Source organism: Simochromis diagramma, unplaced genomic scaffold (genome assembly GCF_900408965.1).
Source record: "Simochromis diagramma unplaced genomic scaffold, fSimDia1.1 OVJJ01000302.1, whole genome shotgun sequence".
Lineage (NCBI taxonomy): Eukaryota > Metazoa > Chordata > Actinopteri > Cichliformes > Cichlidae > Simochromis > Simochromis diagramma.
In genome coordinates, this window is record NW_024386792.1 from 6,620,032 (window position 1) to 6,639,190 (window position 19,159).

Here is a 19,159-nt window from a genome sequence, read left to right on the forward strand (position 1 = left end):
ATGTGGCTGATCTTGAGCGTTCATCTGGTTTAATGTACAAAAAAAACCCCCACAAGATGTCCTGTTCTTTTACTCACTTCTGCTCGTCTATTGTAAAGGTTACAGTAGCTGTGGTCACGTATCTCAAACCTGGCAACATCAGACAGGAAAGGTCATGCTGTGGGCTTAAAATCCTTGCCTGGGCTGTGTGAATACCACCTACTTATGTCAGCAGCTTAGCCTCTCCCTCTTTCTCACACTCACACACAATTCTTGTGCCTTTCTGCCTCTCAGAGGAGAAGCTGGCAGTGAAACAGTAAGCTCATTCAGAGTCTAAAATACAGAGCAGGTCTGAGGTGGAAAAAGAGCATCACAGTCTGTGAATGTTCAGCAGGGTGGACGTGAAAGCCGTAGTCAACAGATACAAAGCGACTTATTGGCTCGTGTATGTCTCCCTAACAGCCTATTAGATGATTTTTAGTTTAATTCTAAAAGAATCCAGTGACTTTAAAGGCTCTGTGAAAGCCCTTTAAGGAGATGTGTGAGATCGTGCTTTTACATCAGCTGTGTCAAATGCTGAAAAATGCGAGTCACCTAACCGAAGGTTGCTAAGCGACCAGAAGAAACTCCTACGAGCCTTCTTTTGCTTCTAGCAGTGCCGTGCATAAAAATATGACCTTGATAATTCCTCCTGCACTTAATATCCCTGTAATTAGAAAAAAAAGTGTGCAGAACGCCTCAGGTGCAGTTGTTCCTTTCAGCTTAGACTTTGTTACTCAGCATGCGAAATAATTCATTCACAAACAATACGAGCGAAAAAACCCGCCGCATGCTAGCCTGTAGCGGTCAGAGCTGAATGAAGCGTGCCTGTTAAGTGGTTTAATAGCAGCTGGAATAAACGAGAGCAGCTGTAATCAGCAGAAACTGGAGCCCGAGGAGAAATGAAAAATGATGGGACGGTTATCTCCATCATTTCAGCTGTTACAGAATCACTCAAATGAGAAAACTGCTCCATTTTGTGTCTGTCTCAGAAATATCATTGGAGTTTTTCCAACTATCTGTGATTGCTTAATGATGTGGGTTTATTTCATTGCTATGATAATGATCTTGTTATGATTACAGTAGATGGTTTTAAAGAGGTATTTGGAGCAAATGTTTCTGTAATATTTAATAATGGACTGTAATACATGGTGATCATGCACAGCCAAGTATGTGATGGCCTGCCTCTCGAACACTGTATGCTTCAGTCGCAGCATTTTGCTGAGAGCTTAAGGGGCTGAATGCAGTATTAATTAGACCTGTGCAATATTACAGTCCAGTGCTCAACTTAGGTTAAAAGTGAACCTGAAGTGCTTTTCCTTGTTGTCTCTCATATATCCAGGTAAGTCCGTAAGTGCTTGGACAGTGCCACAGGTTTTGTAATTATGCATGTGTACACCTCCACAGTGGATCACACAAACAGTAGCTGTAGGCAGCTGCAGCGAAAGCCTTTCAGAGCATCTCAAAGGAGAAAAAGCAGCATTACAATGAGGAGTGATCCTTTGGAGAAAGTAAACATGATTTATTGAAATGCAGAGTGTGACTAATAAGCTTAGCAGGATTATTTAGCAGAGTTGACTCCAATGAAGATAAGAAGTAGGACAGGACCTCAGCAATGTCCTGTGGTAAATAATACCCCCACCCCAGTTTCTAGACACTTTTTCGTCATTGGTTCACAGAAAGCAGTCAACAAAAAGACTGGACCAGAGTGATGATGACTGAATTGAATTTGACACCGTGGGAAAATAAAAGTGATGTAAAGAACAGACCAGCAGCGGAAACACCCAAGAATGCAGGCAGACGAGTGAATCCAGATCTTACTTATTGAACTTCATCTTTAAGCTTGAGTTGCTGATGTCCATGGGTCCTAGAAATGTTAGTTTGCCCAATTACATTTGAGACTCACTCAGTCTAAAAGTCTGTTGTTGATTGATTAAAAAACCACTTTGGGGATTTTACAGCGGCAGAATTACAAAAAACTGTATTATTGCCCAAATTCTTACTGACCAAGTGACTTCCTCAGTCTCTGAAGAAGTCACTTGGATGAGTGGCGATATGTTTCTCCCACTGGAAACGCTACATCCAGATGAACAGAGTCAACTTTTTTGCGTGGACTTTGATGTTTGCAGATGACGTTTCTTTCTATGGTGAGATTAGTGATCAGGTGGAAGAGAGCCTGGAGAGGTAGAGGTATGCACTGGAGAGACAAATGAAAGTCAGTAGAAGCAAAAATAATAGATGTGTGTCAGTGAGAGGGAAACAGGTGTGATAGTTAAGATGCAAGGAGTAGATATATTGAAGCAGGATGAGATTAAATGTCTGGGTTCAGCCATCCAAAGCAACAGATGAAGAAGAAGAGTGTGCATGCAGGGTCGAGCGGTTGGAGACAAATGTCAGACGTGATTTGTGACAGAAGGCTGGCAGCAGGAATGAAAAAGAAGGTTTTCAAGATGGTAGTGAGACCTGGTATTTATATTCCTATGTATGTATGGTTTAAAAATGGTGGCACTGACAAAGAAGTTGAGAGGAGGCTGACCTGAAGGTCCTGAGGTTTTCACTGGGAGTGACCAGAAATGGACAAGACAAGTAATGACTTTAACAAAGGAACAGCTCAGGTTAAACCGTTTGGAGACAAAGTTACAGAATCAAGGCTGAGATGGTTTGGACAGGTGCAGATGAGGGATAGTGGATATACTGAACAAAGGATTTTGAAGATGTAGAGGCAGAAGAAGGAAACAGGACTGGCTTTGTCATGTTATGTGAAGGAATCAGAACAAGAAATGAAGTATGTTTTGGTTTTGCATTTTGAGTCGTAATGAACCTCCTAACACTCGAACTCTTCCACGGCATGCATTTTTAATTTCTCTTTGATATGTGGCCATATTGGGGCCCGATGAATGTAAAAACAAAGAATTACCAGATTTTTTGTTTCTAAGAAAAATGAGAGCCACATATGAGAATATTCATTTAAAATTTCGATAGAACAGTGGCAATATAATGTCCTCGTAAGTGGATATCAGGCCCTTGTAGAGCAAAATTTAGTATTTTGGTCTAAATAACCCAAAATGTGATGTCCACATATGTGGACGCCAGGTCCTAGGAGGTTAAGGCAGAAGTAAATCTTCTCCTGACCTCATATAATCCCATGTAGGCTAGACCATTCATCCATTAATCTGAAACACTATAGTGTTGAGAATGTGTCAGAAAAGTACTACTATTATGGTAAATTTGTGCCTGGACAGTAGTGTTTATGTTATTAGGCTGTGTTGTAGATAGATTATCTGCGTTTCGTCACTTCTTAACTGGTTTGTACTGACCCAATGTATCATTCATCCATAATCATACTTATCTTACATACTGTACAAACAGCGGGGGGAGGCAGTGATGCATTTTTAATGTCTGTGTAGGTGTTCAAAATATTCTGTCCACCCTCTGCATAGAAAAGCAAAAGAGAGCTCTGAGAGCTGCCAGGTTTTCATATCATATTCAGCACACACACACGCGCCTGCTGCAGTAGGCCTTAACCCTGCAGGCTTGATTTATTCCTACAACCAGCTTTGATAAAGTAACATTGGTCTGTGCTGAATTCAAAACCCAGAGGCTCTGAAGGAAGCACAAAATACAGAAGAGTCCCGCTATGTGCTGTCACCATGTCTTCTTCAGAAAACAAGCCTATTTCACTGAGCAGGAAATCTCGACTGCAAAGTGAAGCTGTCAGGGCAGAAAGAGAACTCATCTCATTAGTAGCAGTGTCTCAGAGAAAGAAACATGGCAAGACTTCCAAAGGCTCCCTAATGACAAAGAATCAGAAAGGGAACAGGACACGCACAATATCTAGGAGGATGGAATATTTGAATAATAATAAAGAAGTTGGGCATCTGCTGTGAAGATGAAAAATCAAAATCGAAGGTAGTTTTGATTTTTATAAACAAACACATTTTTGAATTGTTGAAGTATCGGTGCAACATATGTCTGAAGGCAGTCGAGAAATATTTGATCAAACTCTGGAGGAATGGGTGTCATTTAAACAGGCAAATTGTTTGAATGACAGAAAACACGCTGGTGCTGTTTCCAAGCACTTTTATGTCATAAAAAATGCATGCACATACTGTGCTGTAGAGATCTTTTCTTTTTTTTAATTTCAGGGAATTTGTTCATTAACAAGAACAATAACATGAAGTTCTGCACTGGTACGTACTTACAAAGCCCATTTAATTGGACTGAATGTCTGCAGTTGGATTTATCAGGGCTGTAATGCACAAAAGAGTTGTGGTAATCCAACCTTAGAACAAATCAGTGCATGTGTGTGTAGACACTGCTTCAGGTTTCCTGTAGTGAGATGAAGATGAAGTGGCTTCTAACAAGAAATCGTTCCGCATGATAAATAATCAAGACTAGTGCATTCGATTTCAGTTAGGGCAGGATTTATGGGCAGAGGGCTTTTCATGTCTGCCATTAGATGTAGGAGACTGACATGAGTGTCCTTGAGTTTGGGTGAAATTATTTCATGAGGGCAGGAGAAGGGAATCAGGAAGGATGATGCAACCGGTCTTTCAGTAGACACATCTCTCCTCTCATTATGTTGAGACTGACACGAAAGGTTGGACTAACAATTGTGCAATAAGATGAATGGTGTGGTCAAGTGTAAGGTACTTGAAGAATCCATCAAGGGTAGATATTTGTCAGTCTGTGTCGGGGGCTGTTTTTCATCAGAAAACCTTATATTGAGACAATGTTGTCTCGGATGTTTTCAAGTTGTTATGTCTAAAAACAGATGTCCTAGCAAAAAAGTCAAAATGTTTCGGAAAGACATTGATGTAGCCGCTCTGGCTTCACCTGCTGGTTTGTGAATTGCAATTTTGAAGGCTTGGAACAAGTGACTGAGACCATAAACACATCAAGAAGAAGTTTACTTAGGGCTCCAAATAAAAACTTAAGTCATCCATCCATCCATCTTGGGGGATGAAGCTTATCCCTGCTGCCGTAGAGGTACACCCTGGACAGATTCCCAGTCTGTCGCAGAGCTAACACACAGAAACAGACAACATAGTCACACCCATAGACAATTTAGAGTCACTCATTAAATTAACCCCACTAACTTTGTGTCTTTGGTCTTAGAGGAAGCCAGAGAAACTCCACATAGGCACAGGGATAACTAAGGAATTCTAGCGCCACACAAAAAGGCCCCACGAGGTGGTTTTGAACCCTGGATTTTCTTGAAGTGAGGCAACAAAAGTGAGATTTTCTATCTGCTTTTTGGGTATTTGGAAAGGAAAGTGGATTACATTTAGATTTACACATCTCTTTAAATGTTTTTAATGTAATCTCCAAAAGTTTTGCAAGTTGTCCAAGTTTTAGGATATGCATGAACACAATCACATGACTTCAGCCCCATATGTTCACCACGATGACTTTAAATGTCTGTAGTTGCTTTTAGTCACATTCTCACAGTTTATGTTGTACAGTACAATGTGGCAATTTTAAAAGCTGCAGTTATGATCTGCTAAACACCCCCATCATAGAAATGCCTCTGATGGGGCTGAAAAAGCTGAGGTATGCCAAATTAAACACGATCTGAACTGAAAATCAGTGGCAACAGGTCTTATGGAGTGATGAATCCATATTTAAAACAGCCATCTGTGAAGCACAGTTGTCAGTACCAGATGTACTAGTTTAATTTAATTGTTTTACATTTTAATTGATGGCTAGTGCTGGAAAATTGTTGTGTCCCACATTTTATTCAGCCATCTGCCACCAGAGGGAACAGCAGCCCTGACATCACTGGAGAAAAAGCCTGATCCTGTCAAGTATTGTGGTTCTTTTTGTTAGTTTTTTTTGAAGGTGAAAGTATGAGATTCTCGATACAAGCGGCAGAAATTAGCTTCCTCCTGTAGATGAGTGGAGCCTCTACTCCTCCATATTGAAAGGGGCCAGCTGAGGTGGTAGCCTCTTGGGTCGAGGTGTTGTGACTGAGCACATCCTGGGGAGATTGCATCTCTCGGCTGGCCTGGGAATGCCTTGGTGTTTCCCCCTGTTGAGCTGTAGGAGTTGGTTGGAGAGAGGGAGGTCCGGGCTTCTCTGCTTAGGCTGTTGCCTGCGTGACCCAGGGGAAGAAATGGATCGATGGGTGATTATTATTTTGTTGTCATTTTAGCTTTGAACTTTTATAGAGATAGTTGTCACGAATTGTTGAACAATTTTCATTATTCAGTTGAAATTTATCAGTTTTTTTGGGTGTTAATTTGTTATATTTTAATAATATCGGAACTTTTTTTTCAGTTTTGTTGTAACGCATTTTCATATCATATTTAACACGTTTATTTGAAGTGTTTTTTATTTCCTCCTTCTTCTCTGTCTGTTATATAAATGCAAGGTTCACAGTGGAAGGTGGCACACAGCTAAACAGCATTTAAAGTACGACTCATTATTGAAGAACTGTTTAGATCTGAAGAATGCCTTTAGACTGTTTTAGAGATGGCACGATACCACTTTTTTATGTCCGGTACCGATACCGATATCATAAATTTGGATATCAGCCGATACCGATATGAATCCGATATAGTGTGTTTTTTAATAAATAAAACTGTTTTTTTTTAATATCTTGCTGCATTTTGTATAAGTTCATACACAAGTTTTAAAAAAACAAGAGACTGAAGCTATTCTGTTATACCTGTATGCAAAAAATACATTGCACCCAAAATATTTCATAGTTCAGCAACACAGATCAATCTAATAAACGTAAACCTACTCCATCCTCCCTATTCTGGTATTTTAAAGAGTAAGCAACCTAACTAATAGGGTTCTAAAACTCTCAGCAAAAAAAAGAAAAAAAAGAAAAAGAGAACCACCACCCACCTCATGATGCTTAATCGATGTAATCAACTTTAATTTGATGCAGTGTGAAAAAAAAAATGCACAGAAATCAATTATTTTTCTACAATATTTAAATAGATTCAACATCTTTCTTCAACAGAATTGCAGACTACACAGATGGTATCTTCCCAAAGGAAAAAGTACTATAGCTTACTAGGGTATATTAGACTTAATAGTTACTATATACAGTAATGAACTTCTATATATTTTACATCAGATTAAAACTTTGGGTGTAAGATTCGGATAATTATTTATTAAAAGCTAGACATTTTAAATGAGAATAAGAAAGAAAAGTATGTCTTTGTGCCCCCTTTTCCCTGTTCATGCCCTATCAGCCCCCCTGGCTAAACTTTGCTAGATCCGCCCCTGCACAGTTACCAGCCGTCAGCTGCGTAGAAAAGGATCCTGGTGTAGAAAGTAATATTAAATACATTCTAACAACAGATTATCAAGCTTAAACGTGCTGCTGTTGTTCAGCCGCTGGTTTCCTCTTTCTGGCGCGAAGTGGGCGATAAACAAACGAGAGAAAAGCCGATCAGCTGATCATTGATCAGTTTCAGGATTGAAGTAGCAACAGAAGAGGGAGGGAGAGAGAGGCAGTCGCTCCATATATCGGTTGTTAAGCTTAACGCTGGAATGCTTTACAAACATTCAGAGATGAACTTACACACTTGCTTTACTTCTCTCTGGGATAACTTTCTCGGAGATGAAATGCTGGTTTGGTAGCAAAGCTCCAAATGCTCAACCAGACCACCGACAGGTCTCGCGCCACAGCCGCTCTATCACCTGATGCATACTGCTCCAATGTGCTACAGTTATGAGCTGAGTTACGCCATTTCGCAAGTTTTGTGAGGTGCTTTTTTGATATTTAACGGATCGGATTATATTTTTTATTTCTCTCCGATATCCGATCCAGTAATTTAGGTCAGTATCGGACAGATACCGATACGTAATATCGGATCGGTCCATCTCTAGACTGTTTAGACTGTTTTTGACAGTTTGACATTAAATGGGCATCAAATTTAACTTGACATATGAGTGTTTTTGCAGTACAGTAACAGCATACATGGATAGAAAAACATGCAATGCAACACTATCAGTCATGGATTGGCCTCTCCAGAGCCTGGACCTCAACTTTACTGTGGGATCATTTTGACAGAGATCAGAAGAAAAGGCTTTGAATGTCCTTCAAGAAGCCTGGAGAACTATCCCTGAAGACTACTTAAATAAATTAGAAGAAATCTGCTTAAGAGAGTTCAGGCTATGTTGAATCACTAAGGTGGTCATACCAGATAATGACTTTCAAGCTTGTTAGAATTGTACAAACTGTTTTTGCCTTATATAGTGTACTTCCATGTGTGTTTGCACATTTCAAAAATTGTTGCACCTGTTTCCCCTTTTTCTAACTAAATAAAGAAATGGTGTACGACTCTGGACTTTTACACAGTACCGTATATGTTAAAATGTTTGTCTCCCTTGCAAAACATTTCTTAATTCTTTGATCTGCAAATGATCAAAAATGACTTCATGGACCCATTTTAATCATCTGTTTAAAATCCCAAATAGAAAACCTGCTACTGCTTAATTAATTAAGCAGTAGCAAATATAGCTTAATTGCTATATTTGCGGTTCACAGGGTATTTGATTAAATAAGCAGTTTTGAAGACATCTACTACTCATTCATACCATCATTATTGTAGATTGGTTGTCTTCTCCCACATTTTTGTTTAACTTGCACTTCCGCTTTCTGAAAGATTGGATGCAGAGATACAAAACCTCATCATTGCAAACATGCTTTTCAGGACATATCTATTCTGTTTCTAAAGACACCCAAATTTTTGTTGACCTTTCCCATGTAATGAATTCATTCTTTCATGCATCTGAAATGCTGCAGATCGTCACCTTGCTTTTGTATCTCAGAGTTACTCAGCCATCTGGGGTTTGTAATGGGAATTGAGATTTCCAGAGAGCTGGTCCACCCGCAGTAAAATATTTATTTTCTCCCGATTGATCGGAGGCAGCAAAGACCAGGATTAGCGGTTTCTTGGGAAACCAGGTTTTCTGTGAAAAAGCAGCACATTTTAGCCTGCAGCTCTTTTATCATCCCCTTTCTCACAGCCTTTCATCCTCGTCCGTCTCACATCTCCTCTCATGTCGCCACGCTCTTCATGCTGCCTACCTCACTGTGTGCTTCTGTGTAATGCATACAAATGTGTGACACTATGACATGATAACACAATGTAAACCAAAAAACCCCCCAGAAAACAAACCATCAGAAACAAGAATAAAAAATCCAGGTGTCAAAACAGAACGACATGCGAGCAGCTGTCCTTTGTTAAAGGAGAGAAAGCCTCGTCGTCTTTATCCAGGCCTTTTAGTCAATCATCTCTGCTCTTAAATATTAATAAAGCATAATTTTAAATTAATGGCCACAGATGGTGACAGCTGTGACAGGAGGTTGACCAGTCACTGTAATGAACATTTAGACAAAACCCTTCAGCTGAACACGTCTTATTATCCGTGTCTTTTCTAAGCTGAAGTGTTTACATTTGTTTTTGGAGTCGTTGCTTCTTAGTGCTTCATACAGTCACCAGCTGTCTGCTGTTTGGTGCCGAGCAGGTAGTGTCCAGATGGCTCTCAAATTTTCAGTTAAGTGCAAAATCAAATGCGCATGCATACATTTTTTTATCTTGTGGGTGTTTGTGTGTAGTTTCAGAGATGTTGGCTGTGGAGACGTGTGCCTTTCTCTTGAATGAAATGGACGAAGATGCAACTTGCCCTGTGGTTCTTGGAAAAATCGGCGGCGGTGTTCCAGTTGCTCCAAAACAAAAGTTCCCGATTCTTGTCTTAAAACATTTGGTTTCATAATACTAATACTTGGTTGGAGCCTGTTTACCTTCACAGCTGCTTTAACTTCTTCATCAAGGGGCTGGAAACATTCCTCTGAGGTTGTGTTCCATATTAACATGTTAGCATCTCACAGTTGCTGCAGATTTGTCGGCTGCACATTGATGATGTGAATCGCCTGTTCCACCACAAACCAAATTAGATCGAAAGCTGGTGACTGTGGAGTCCAGTACAGTGAACTCATCATGTTTAAGAAACCAGTCTGAGATTACTTGAGGTTTGTGACACGGCGCATTATCGTGCTGGAAGCAGCTATCAGTAGATGTGTACACTGTGGTCATAAAGGGATGAACATGGTCAGCAATGACACTCAGGTAGACTGTGGCATTTAAAGGATGCTCAGTTCTTTTGACATTTCCATCGAAAGTTAAAAAAAAAAAATAGGACCAGTTGGATGAATGTTGTAAATTGTTTTTATTTGTGAAATTTGGACAAATCTTAGCAGACTGTTTTCCCACTGTTTGCAGTCTTTTTGTTAAGTAAGCTAACCATCAGCTTACCAATGTCAGAGAAACTTTCATCTTCTCACTAAACTCTCAGCTGTTTTTTTTGGTATTACAAGGTCTCAATTATTTCTCAAAGTTATAGAAAATAATGTAAAAATAAGATGTATGCTGTGTCGTTGACTATGAAGATCACTGAAAAGTGCATGAAAGGACAAAATTCTATGTCACCATTGGCTAACGTTCACCTGGAATAGCCTGAAAAGATGGCATTTCTTCTTTTCCAGGTAAACACCCAGGCATGTTTATCACCTTGAGGTATTTTTTCGGAGGTGTGAGAGTGAGGTGTTGTGAATATGTCAGCGTGTGTAAAAAATTGGGATTGACAACAGGAAGCAGCTACATCCCATTTCCCTCCTCTCCTTAAACCTCCTGTGCTTTCTTCTTCCACATGACTGCAGCTTTCTGTTTGCTGTCTGATCTTTTAGCTTCTGCAGTGTGTTATTTATTTTTTTCTTCTCACAGTCGTTGTGGCCCTTCCTTCCTATTCAGCTTCAGCTCCCTATTTCTCGTCTCCTTGTCTGTCTTTTTTATTGGATTTAGATCTTACAAAAAACTGACAGAAATATTTATTTTTCCTTTTCTTCCTTTCTGACCATCCTTTACCATCAATCGTGTTCTTTTGTTCTCTCGCCTCATTTCCTTCCTTCTTCGTTAGCATAAGACCGAGTAAAGCGTCTGTTAGGCTGTCAGGCAGCATTGGGGAAGGATGGGAAAGTGTTCCTGTGTGGCGTCCATCACGGGGTTGGTGTATCCATCTCCTGATACAGCTGAATAATTAATTAAGACAAATTAAAGATGCATGAAAATTTAGATCCTGAATCACATGCGCCCTAATTTTGAGTGCATACTAACCAAGCTCAATAATGTCTATTCCAGGATTTTCTCAAATGGATATTTGCTACTTTTCTGGAGGCTGAACTTAAAGCAATACTCAGTCGTTGTGTCCTCTGTTTATTAAACCGAATAATGAGAACAAAACGTCAGTTTCAGGTTTTCTAATGAGACATCTCATTATGTACAGATCTAATTATTAAATCAAAGTAAATAGATCTTGAAGTCATTAAACATAATGAGATGCATGTTTAGTGTAGGATGATTTAATGATATAATCTGCAGAAGCTGTTTGCTTATTTACGTCAGTATGACTTTAGGACTCCTCCAACCATCATTTACCATATGGTTTTTGAAGAGGGCAGTAGTCACCAGCCTTAAGAACTACAATCATTCACTAAAATGGTTAATTTGACTGGAGACTGTTCTGTGTAAACCTTATTATCTATGAAAGCTCATCTAGATTGCACAAAGAGGAGAGGAAACTACTCTTATCACCGGTTGTTCTGTTATTGTTTATCCCTTCTTTTCCTTGAGGCGGAGCAATTTTATTTGTAAAGTGGATTTTACACAGAAAGACAATTAAGACCAGTCGTGAGCTATACCATCCATCCATTCTCTTCCACTTATCCTTTTTCAGAGTCGCTGGGGGGGCTGGAGCACTGGCGAGAGGCAGGGTACACTCTAGACAGGTCACCAGTCTGCTGCAGGGCTAACACATAGACACAGACAACCATTCGCACTCACACCTATGGGCAATTTAGAGTTACCGATTAACCTATCCCCATTAACCGCATGTCTTTGGACTGTGGGAGGAAACCAGACTGCCCAGAGAGAACATGCAAACTCACACAGAAAGGCACCGGCCTGATGGTGAAATTGAACTCAGGACCTTCTTGCCATGAGGCAACAGTGCTAACCACCGTGTAGCACACACGTGTGATATACGTCACACTAAAATTCACAAAATCTCTGTCAGTCCTAAATGATCAGGAGTTGAATCCAAACTTGACATACAGAATTCAGAATTCGTAGTCATCATGTGGGTCATGTACCCTTCAACTAGCATACAGAGTTGTTGGGGTGAAGGGAGAAAGACAGGAAAAAGACAAGCTGTGGAAACATAACATTAAAATTTGGATTTAAATTAGTGCTGTCAGCATTAATCTTGTTAAAATGACGTTAATGCCATAACCGCATTAACGTGGATCGTCCCTAACGCGTTAACGAGCTAACCGCGCTAACGTGTTGAGGCCGCGTTAACTCACTAACGGAGATTTGCCGCGTTAATGCAGTTATGGCATTAACGTCATTTTAATGAGATTAACGGTGACAGCACTCATTTAAATATATCTAAAGACTTAAAGTCCTCTGGAGAATGTTGTTCTCTGCTGAACAGTTTATCTTCATGTTGGCTAAAACCAGATCCTCACATCCGTCTGTATGTTCAGTTTGTCCCCGGTCATCAAATCACCTAAATGTGTTGGGCTGGATTTTCCCCTTTTTCCTTTTGCAAAACTAAACATAATGAGTTGCATCGTTGGGAATTAACAGTGTGGTGATGGTGAGATAAGACAGTTTACAACAAGACACACATGCTTCATGTTTTCTGTGTACATAAACACAAAGATTTTTATCTCGAGTAGTGTAGATAGTGTACAGTAGCAGGCCTCTTAATCAATGTACGCTCAACTTTATACAATTCGGTTAGTGAGCACTCGATAAAAATCATGCTATCTAAAGTTGTGAGCAATTACTAAGTGACTCCGAGCTCTAATCACAGTCGATCACATTTCATCGTGGAGAGAAGCCGTTTGATTCTGACATAATTTCCAGACTCGCTGATTATTTACTCACTGATGTTAAAGCACATTTATTGCTGGCCTACAGTTTGCTACCTTGACTAATTCTGGAGTCGTTTTCTTTTTATAATCTTTGCCTGAAGATAAGAAAAGTTATCTGTGCCAGGCTCGAAGCTATTTTTATCTCAGCTTGTCCCCATTTCAGGAAGTTGTGCGTGTTGTTGCTGTTTTGGATTCTGCATCGTATGATGGTTTAGCAACAGCGGATGTTTGACATTAATTTGACATGAAATAAGTGGCTTTGCTTGTTTCATGACCACAAATCCATTTAAATTGAAGTGGCACGGGTTATATGTCTCCATTCCATGTCTGCAGGAATCCTCTGAACTTTTCTTTTGCTTCCTGAAGGTCAGATGGTTTAATAAGCTCTCCTCTCTGACATTGTTTAGACGGTAAACACTGGGATGTTTGTATGGATACAGTCAGAGACCAATAAAGGAAAAAGACCTTGGAAACTGTAGACATTTGGATTGATGAGCATTAAATATTATATTCACATATTTTTGTAGATTTGGAAATGAGTAAAAGACAGATTTTTAGTTTGTATCAGGCAACAAGGGAAAACTTTTCAAAAGACCAAAGGACTGTGGGTCCTAAATTGTGGAACTTGCTCTCGTCCGACTTATGTGTTCAGACCTGCTTGTTGTTTAATACCATCTACTCAAGCTGTTATTATTTTTCAGCTAAAAAGCTAAAGCTTTGTCTCTTCTGCCCACAATAAGTTACTGTGTTTTATTATTTCAAGCACATTGCAAGAGTCCGACCGTGTCTTTTTTAAGCTAATGCTGCAGAGACACAGAGTCACACTTACAGGATTAATCGATCAGATCAATCCTCTTCCAGAGAAATCTCGGCCACTGCGTTAACTTCAAAACTCTGCTGCACGTATTGGCAAGGACCAGAGAGGGAGGCCACATTACACCAATTGTAAGGTCTCTGCTGGTTTAAGGTTCCCAGTCACAAAGATATCGTTTAGTTATTGTGCTCCATGTTTATGGAGCAGTCTACCTGATGACCTGGTGGCTGCTCAGACTGTTGAGATTTTTAAAAGCAAACGCAAGACTTTCCTTTTTATTGTATTTTACTTTCATTCATTTACTGATATATTTTCATTGCATTTTTTTTTTTGTTTACCTGTTTATTCATCTGTTATTATCTTTATGCCTTTATTCAGCTCTAAGTCAGTAGGATCAGCTTCTCTCTCATCTGACTTACGGTACATTTGAATAGTGCAGACAAATTTACCTCCTTTCTCTTTTTCCGAATCACTTTCAAATCAGTATCACAGTATGAAGGAAAGGTGAATCTGACTGTGCTTAAAAAAACAAATACAAATGGAACTACAGTGAAACCTAATCAAGTTCAAACTAACTTTGATGTAAGTAATTTAGGAACTGTGGGTTGGTGTCAAAAGTCAAATCATACCTGCAGGTTATGGCATGAAATACAAAAACACATTCATAACTAACATTGAATTAGCAGTTATGTTATTGTTTTTATGATTGGTTAAATTGCTATGAATGACCTCTTTTACTTGGATAAAGGAAGCACTAGAGCACCTTTCCTCAGTATCTAGAGCAGCTCTTATTATGGCTGCCACACAGATACTTCTGGGTCACTTCACTCTTAGAGACATTTAGGGTCGGAAACTGTCCATCATTGGTTTTAGGTAAGTTTATTGATATCCCTTGATGAGAAGCTTTTGTTCTGAAGCTTTTGCAGCTGACTAACAAGTTGTCATTGATTTCAGTAAGCTGTCTTCTCTTCTACCAGTTCCTACTCCCCTCACACACATATGGTGCCAACAGAGGAAGCTATTACAGAAACTAGTGCAACTATAATTGAATGCAAAATGCATCTGAGACTATTAAACTGCCCTGAAATTAAGACCAAGGCTGTCTGGGTCACACGCTGTCCCTTGAAATGACAGGAATTTGCCCTTCTGTGTTTGCAGTGCAAGTATCCAGCTGCTCTCTCACCCTCTACTCTCTCTGCTTTTGTGGTTGTATTGTTTATTTATCTGTGTCATCAACCCTCGGTGTCTGTTTTCAGAAAAGGGCAGTACAGCTGGTGGATGCGTGAGAGAGGCTTTTGAAGGCAGAATCTGTACCCACATGCATTAATAAACTTGTGTGCGCAAAAATGTCATCAGGACATGAATGTTTCTGAATGAAGGAGGTTTAGGAGATCTCTAATTTTCCCCACAGCCCTCCAAATATCTTATTTCATGAATCCTAGCTTCCAGCAAGAAGGAAAGGTTCACACCTCTTCCCCTTGTGCCCACAGGGAGGTCGCCCAGATTGACCAGTTCCTTCAGGAGACGGCGGCCCGTGAAGCAAACGCTAAGGTACGCTTGCAGCAGTTCATTGAGGAGCTTCTGGACCGAGCCGACCGGGCCGAAAAACAGCTGCAGATCATCAGCAGCTGTGGCACCACGCCGAACGGCAGCCTGGGACGCTGCAGCCTGCAGGCCTCGAAGGGCAACGGACGCCAGGTTAGGATTTTTGAATACACGTTGCTGTAGGTTCACACTATGAAACGTGTGATAGTTCCTGTCAAAAGAAAAAAAAATATATAATGCATGTAATATATAACATACTTTCTGCCATACGTAACAACACCTGATGTACAAATTGGTTTTTAAATATTTAACTGCTCCTTATGAACTTTTTCTATGTAATTTTGTAGCACATTTTAACTGGCATATTATTTTAACTGGCAAAAGTAAGTAATATTCTTAGTTTTATTGCAAATAAGTAATGTTTCATTAACATTTAGTAGTGACTTTTTTCACTTCCAGAGACTCTTAAAGACTCCTTAAACTGCAGGAAACTCCACTTCCAGCATTCTGGCAGTCATTAACAGAGCAGCTTGTTGCTGATGAAAAGTACATAACCATAGATTGTATTGATTTATGCCTCTGTAATGCACCACAGCTCGAACCAGTAATAGACTTCAAGATGCCTGAGACAGCAAGTCTACTGTGTTTTACTGAACTGAAGGGTAGTCGCTGCCTGTTTTTCACATATGAGCAGTTGAAATTAAATAAGATATAATTCTGGATTAGTGATGCACCAAATTCTGATATTTTTATTTGGTTTGCTTATTCGGAGCAGTTCTTACCCCTTCTGTGAAAACATAAGAAACAAAACAAGACAAACCTCTGCCGGCACGTCACTCTCTGGGCAGCAATGTTCCCTCTAATTTTTCATGTGTCTGAGCGAACACACAAACTCCCTGAGCGGTCCCAAGGACCACTGTGAGCGACATCAGACGTGTGCACTGTGGTCACGCCGGCATCTAATCCATCCAAGTTACATGGTTTATTAAAATAATCAAATTACAGCATTTACATTTATGTTAGACTTCTTTTAATTAACTGCTTTAGCCCACTTACAATGAAAATGTAAAAAAAATCTAGTCATTGACCTGTGCAGTATGTTAACACTATTGGAAGTAAAAATAACTTGAACTCCAATTTTGAAAACACAAGTTTCTTTCTTTTTAAAAAAAGCTCTGACTTGTATTATGAGTCTGTGGTCTGGGAGAGAGTCCTGTAGCTCTCTATAGTATATAATGACCAATGCTGGGCAATTAATTATATAGCTACTTCTTCAAAAAAGTTACTCAGTTTGGCAAACAACAAAGATTTTTGCAGCTATTTTTTTTTAAATGCAGCCAAGGCGTTTTTTTAAATAAACATTTCAAACTATTTACTGAACAATCAGCTGTTCTGCATCAAATCTGATGCCACACAAATTATTTGTGCCACTTCAAAAAATAATTTCTGTCCACTATGAGATAAAGGAGAACAACAGCCTGGTACCTGCAGGCCTGACAACAGCAGATGTATCACTGCTGTAACACCTGTAACATTCAGCAGTCGCCTCATTGTTCTGACACACACAACAAAACTACACTACACACTAACTACACAAGATTTGCGCTAAACGTCTCAAATCTCTCACATCTCAAAGCACCGCCGTCACTCCTAAAACTTCCCCCCGTTTCTTAACAACTAGATGTCACGTTGCCATATCATTTTTTGATTGGTCGACATGGTACTTTTTTGGACTAATAGGAAAGGGAGAGAGGGGTGGAGTTTGTTTTTGCTCACAGGCTTTCAAGCCTTTTTCTTATAAAACGCCGTTTTTACCGTTTCTTCCCGCAGTAAATATAAACAATGATAGTATTCAGGAAGAAAACCAAACATTGCAGATATTTTTATCGTAACTCTGGTTTTACGTGGCCTATCAACACGATTTAAAAACTGGTATAAAATCCACACTTTTCCCGTCAATTGTTCCGTCTGTCCTGCTCACATCTCCAATGGTTGTCCACGTTGTCATTAACGTGGCTTCACTCCACATCAGCCACGCCGCTTTGCTAGCTAAAACACCGGTGTCGGCACATAAGGACGCTGTCGTAGCCTGTCAACGACGTTGATTAGCTGCGTATATACGAATGTAAATCGCATTATTGGCTGGACTATGGGATAAGGTAGCATCGTTCTAATCCCATACTGGAGCAGCCAGTCACTCACTGACTAACACTGCAAAACAGAATTGTTAAAGTATTAATTTTAATTTCAATGTAGGTTAGATTTATTTTGTGCGCAACACAGATTTTCTGTGCGCAGAGACCGTGCCAGCAGTGCGCAATTGCGCACGTGCACAGCTTAGAGGGAACATTGCTGGGCAGTATTTACTATACTGGGAATAGTACTGCATTATATTTTAATAGTATTGTAAACTTTATGTAGGAGTAGATCATGGAAATAGGTATTGATTTGTAAATAACTGGACACGAACAACCTGTGCATAGTATATCATATTATACTACGGGATATTTCTAGATAACTAGACAGCTCAGTCTCTTTCCTTTGGCAATACTCTCTTATAAATATCTAACACGTTTTACGGTCAACTTGTTAGAAAGGCAGATGTGAAAATTAAAAGTGAGATCAGAGGTCAAACGTGACGTGATATTTGGATGCAAGCTATGTTTAGTCATATTTAGAATCCCCATATTCTTTCCCCCCGTATGTTTAAATGTGCAGATGTTTTTATTTAAGGTTATGTTGTTTGGATATAAAGTGAGTCCTTATATCGTTGTACAAGAGATTATGTTTTCTATAGATTAGCTTTTGTTAACATTCATGTGCTCTATATATGCAAGTGCATTTTATTAATATTGCACATTTATAACCAAAGTGCTTTAAATTAAAATAAAACGGATTAAACAAATTCCTTTCTTCAAAGATATGGGGGTAAGCCTAGCTGTATATATTGAACTGATAATATACAAAGCATTTTATTTTATACTCTATCAGTGTGATCTTCCTTCATCAAGGGATTATTACAGTAGGTATACAGTAGGTACAGTTTTACAGTTGTTACAGCATTCAGCATCAAAGCTGTTGGAACAGTGAAGCTGTGCAGCTCGGTACATCCTGATTAGAAAGTGTGCTCCTATTAAAAAAGAAAACTGGAATGCAGCTCTTCATCTCCAGGCTCGGTGCTTGAACCATGCCTCCTTGCCGCTTTTGTTTTGCCGTATTACACGATGATTAAAAAAAGCTATAAAAGCACACAGAGTCTGTTCTTAATGTCACGTATTCAAATTACTGTACGACACTTATGGAAAAAAAAAAAAGGGGTCACCTGTTTCACAATGCACTAATGTGTATGCTGCCATGGAAACAGTTCTTGCTCTCGCTCAAGATTTCAGCATGATTTTTAATCAGATGTGATGTGGTGCAGAGCTGCCTGAGAGGAATCATGTCCTAGGATTACCGTCTCCGAGTGCACAGATGATGTCGGCGTCCTCGGGTTATCGCTTTATAGTCAGGTGACCAATTATAGACAAATCTTCAAAATAAAGTGTTTTACTAAGGAGTTGGGCCACTGTGGCCGCATGTTTTCCAAATGATATTCCATTATTGGATGTTATCTGACCAATCAGTCCAAATTCTCCAGTAGCTCTTCACTTGGGTTGAGATCTGGCCGTAGCATATGATTCACCTCATTTTCATCCTCGAGTGAACCTTTCAGGGCATCAGGGCAGACAAAGGGGGTGATTCAGAAGAGTGAATGTATTGATTCAGAGTGATCCTTCTTTCTAAGGTCAGGGCTTTTAAAGTGTGGCTCTTGGTAACATTTT

General features: G+C 39.6%; 1 protein-coding gene across 5 annotated transcripts in view; it reads left to right on the forward strand.

Annotated features, from left to right (window-relative positions):
* Window positions 1-19,159, forward strand: part of fbxo41 (F-box protein 41) — a 66,169-nt gene that overhangs the window by 23,178 nt on the left and 23,832 nt on the right. For all 5 annotated transcript variants that reach the window (XM_040024076.1, XM_040024071.1, XM_040024072.1 and 2 more), the window contains exon 4: window positions 15,284-15,491. In XM_040024076.1, the coding sequence (XP_039880010.1) occupies window positions 15,284-15,491 (208 nt within the window). The remainder of the gene's footprint in view (window positions 1-15,283; window positions 15,492-19,159) is intronic.